A 3,914-nucleotide genomic window follows, 5' to 3' on the forward strand; every position below is an offset into this window, starting at 1 on the left:
CATGTACCTGGAAGGAGGTTTCCAGGTCTAGCCTGATTACCAAAACCTTTGGAAGATAATCAATTCGAAGAACCTACAGAATGAATATAATTATCATTCATGAGTAACCAAAACTCCTTTATAGTAACCAAAACCATGACATTGGATAACAGCTTTGCCAATTGCTCTGAGAGAGGAGTAATGACACCATGCTTGTGATAAACAAATTGTTGAGAGCTAGACGCTAGTCATGAATTCATGATGCAACAAAAGAATTAACAATTAGGTCACTTTCATAGCTACGGTAAGCAAACTGGATCTAACAAGTAATAACAACACAGAAGACTAAATGCAAGTAAAATTTAGTACCTGCTGCTTTTCTACACGTGACACCATCATTTTAATCCCTCTTAAACAAAGCCAGCAATCAAATGGTGCTTAGCCTGCACCTTCTGCATAAAGCAACTCAAGGGCATTAAGGATGATGAGAAAAAATATGATAAGCGTAAATCAATCCATGAAACCAAATAAAGAAGAAAAAACTTTTCTTGTGTCACATGACCGGATAAACTTAGCTGTTGAATGCACCACAATATCTGAAAAATAACGGACCACTTAAGGTAATCAGCTCTTCGAGAATGTCACCACAAGAAGCTTCACGTTACCAGAACAAGAAGTATCTGCAGATACCTGCTCCACGATCCAAAGGATTGGATGGTACAGGCGCCATAATATCGTTATCTACCAGTACAAGAGCCCCATGTGAGTGAGCCATCTCAGCAATTTTCATTTTCTGAAAAAGATCAGAGAGGAGAAAATCATATAAGAAAAGGGAGTAATTATCTCTTGAAATTTAATAACAACTTACCAAGTATAACGCATACCTTACCCCTACCTCATGGAGGTACAGAGGAAAAGAAAGTGAATGGAGATGCGGGGGATCGAACCCCGTGCCTCTCGCATGCAAAGCGAGGGCTCTACCATTTGAGCTACATACCCTGTTATCTATGGAAATTTAATAGACTTCAATATATCAGCAGCCATGAAAACACAAACAATATTTTCATAATCCAAGAGAAATGACACTTGCTACCCTTATCCGTGTCCTCCACACCTTCCTATCCATGTTCACGTCCTCTGTAAATTGCTGCTGCATGTCATGCCTAATCAGTCCCCTCCAATATTTCTTCAGCCTACCTCTACCCTATATGAAACTATCCATAGCGAGCCTCTCACGCCTCCTCCGTATTGGGGCATCCGTGCACCGCCTCATCACATGCCCAAACTATCTCAACCTTACTTCCCGCATCTTGTCTTCCACCGAAGCCACTCCCACCTTCTCTCGAATAATCTCATTTCTAACCCTATCCCTCCTGGTAAGTCCACACATCCTTCTCAACATAGCTACCTTCAACTTTTGGATGTGGGAGTTCCTAACTAGCCAACACTCCACTCCATACACATAGCTAGTCGGATTGCCACTCTGAAGAACTTACCTTTAAGCTTAGGAGGCACCTTCTTATCACACAAGACTCTCAAAGCGAGACTCCATTTCAACCACCCTACACCGATACGGTGCATGACATCCTCGTCAATCTCTCTATTTCCTAAATCATACACCCAAGATACTTGAAACTATCTTCCCGATTTAAACTTAATTTTTCTAAATCAACGGATTTAATAAATCCATCAATAGAAATATTTGAATGAATTAATTACTAAAGATATAAATTTATACTCGGCATCTAAAGAAGTTAAAAGAGCAAATTTAGAAAAAAAAATCAATTTTTTTTTCTAAAATATTTATCATATCTTGTTAAGTTTTGGCTTTAGGTCGTTAATTGTATCGAGTCACCCCTGATATAATTCAGGGATTTGTTAGGTAGTTAATAGTTATCCCATATTAGTTAGGTAGTTATGCATATATGAGTTATTCATGTATTAGTTAATTAGTTATAACATCTTCTACCGTGCATAAATAACACATAAATATCCTCATAACTTATACATGTATTAGTTATGCGGGATTGCAAAGAAGTAACTAAACACCGTACTTGGTGTGCTGAATTTTAAACATAGTACTCCCTCTGTTCCTAAATAAGTGGTATTTTTAGCTTTGGCACACCACTTAAGAAATTACTCATTCCTAGAATATAAAGAGTGTTTTTACTAACTTACTCTCAATAATTACCTTTGAATAAAATGTAATTCTTTAGTAGTTCCTTAGGAATGTAAAACTCTCTTTATTTAAAGAAGGACAAAATTAGAAGAACGTCATTAATATCTTCTTGATTACCTAAACCAATACTTGCTTTGTAACAAGATGAAAAAGCTAAAACACCACTTATTTAGGAACGGAGGGAGTACTAATTACGCTAGTTTTCACTTATTTGATACATAAATAATTTTACTTCCTAAACTGCACCCGAATGATCCCTTCGTTTGTGATTTTCCGATGGCACAACATCAACTCATTAGTTTTTTCTACCTTTTCCTTCCCCCTTTATGTTCATTGCATGAAGAATCCTTGTAGGTAAGACCTGTTTGTGACGCACATGCTTATCATTATTCATTTGGTAATACAACAAAAATTATGTCTCAATCTCAAATTAATTTGCATATCGCTCCATTTCTGTTCCCTTCAATATCACTACCTTGAAAAATGCCTGTAGCAATATAATTTACTACAAGAAGACTCCTTTCTCGAAGCTAGAATAGGGACCTCGTAATTGTAGATAGGAAATAAGAGGGACGGGAAATTTTGATCAGACAAATATTTTTGATTGCATTGTCTCACAATAGTAATATGATTGCATTGTCTCTCAATAGCTAACTAAATACGATAAGCTAAACTTAGATAATAGGTGAGCAATGGTAAAAATTCCACCTTGTACATAGAGCAATTAAAATATGACAAGTTTTAGCAATGAGCAGCAAAACTAACTTACACTAGATGCATAGCTGCAATTTATGCTACATTCTTGAACATCCAAAATAACTTAACTTATACGCCTGCACTTCTGGTCAATATTAGCCAAGAATCTTATGAATGTCAGCAGATGTAACTGGATTTTAGGGATCAGTCGATGCCTGTCAAGGAAATGTGACGGTAAATAAACAGTTGAAAGCTGTATCTAGAATAAATGGGAATACTAGTTAAAGAGTAATAGGAAGGGATGAGGGATAAAAAGGATATCGCTCATCCACTATTTATTCAGATACCAGTTAAACAGTAATCAGTGCAACAATGAGAAGTTCGGTTCTACTTTTGCATCTCCTTCTTTCGATAATCATTTAAGTAGTTGACCACAGCCCACAGGCGACAAAAAATCTCAGTTCACAAGCGTGGTCATCTTCCGCATTTCTATTCTGAAGAGTATTTTTTAAAAAGGCTTCAAATTCCATGGATTTACTCAAAATACAGATCAAAATTTCCAGTGTACAAACTTCTCAGGTTAATGGGGAGTTAAACATGCAAAATTGTTGACAAGTCACATGTAAACAACTAAAATCTTTACATAGTTAACCAAATAGTGGAGGGCATTATTCACGTACTAGTTCTAAACTCAACAAATATGAGAAACAAGATTTATACTAAGTACGTTCACATAAATATTTGCTAGCCTGCTATTTTCTAATTACTGTGACTTAACTAGTCCGATAAGGTAGGACAGGGTATGACAGAGAAGTTACAAGAAAACAAAATAATGATAAAACCATATCTGTATACAAGTATGGATATCATCACTTTGAGCAAAGGTTAGCTGTCAATAGTAGAAAAGAAGAGAAGGACCAAACAATTTTGTCTCAGGTTACACAAGATTAAGGGTCCAGAACAGCAGTTGCGTATGCAGAACTTTCTGTAAGCGGTGTCGACATTTATAAGAGAAAGATTAAAACTTTCAACAACAACAACATATACCCAGTGTATTCCC

At 36.3% G+C, this 3,914-nt stretch overlaps 1 protein-coding gene and 1 non-coding gene across 2 annotated transcripts in view; one reads left to right on the plus strand and one right to left on the minus strand.

Moving 5' to 3' along the window:
• LOC107855335 (putative F-box protein At5g55150) overlaps window positions 1-181 on the plus strand; it is a 5,387-nt gene extending 5,206 nt beyond the window's left edge. The window contains exon 4 of the mRNA XM_016700345.2: window positions 153-181. Within this exon, the coding sequence (XP_016555831.2) occupies window positions 153-181 (29 nt within the window). The remainder of the gene's footprint in view (window positions 1-152) is intronic.
• A 724-nt stretch (window positions 182-905) lies between these two features.
• TRNAA-UGC lies at window positions 906-978 on the minus strand. Its single transcript has one exon. It is a non-coding gene; the product is annotated as a tRNA-Ala (tRNA).
• Window positions 979-3,914: the final 2,936 nt, after the last annotated feature.

Source organism: Capsicum annuum, chromosome 1 (genome assembly GCF_002878395.1).
Source record: "Capsicum annuum cultivar UCD-10X-F1 chromosome 1, UCD10Xv1.1, whole genome shotgun sequence".
Lineage (NCBI taxonomy): Eukaryota > Viridiplantae > Streptophyta > Magnoliopsida > Solanales > Solanaceae > Capsicum > Capsicum annuum.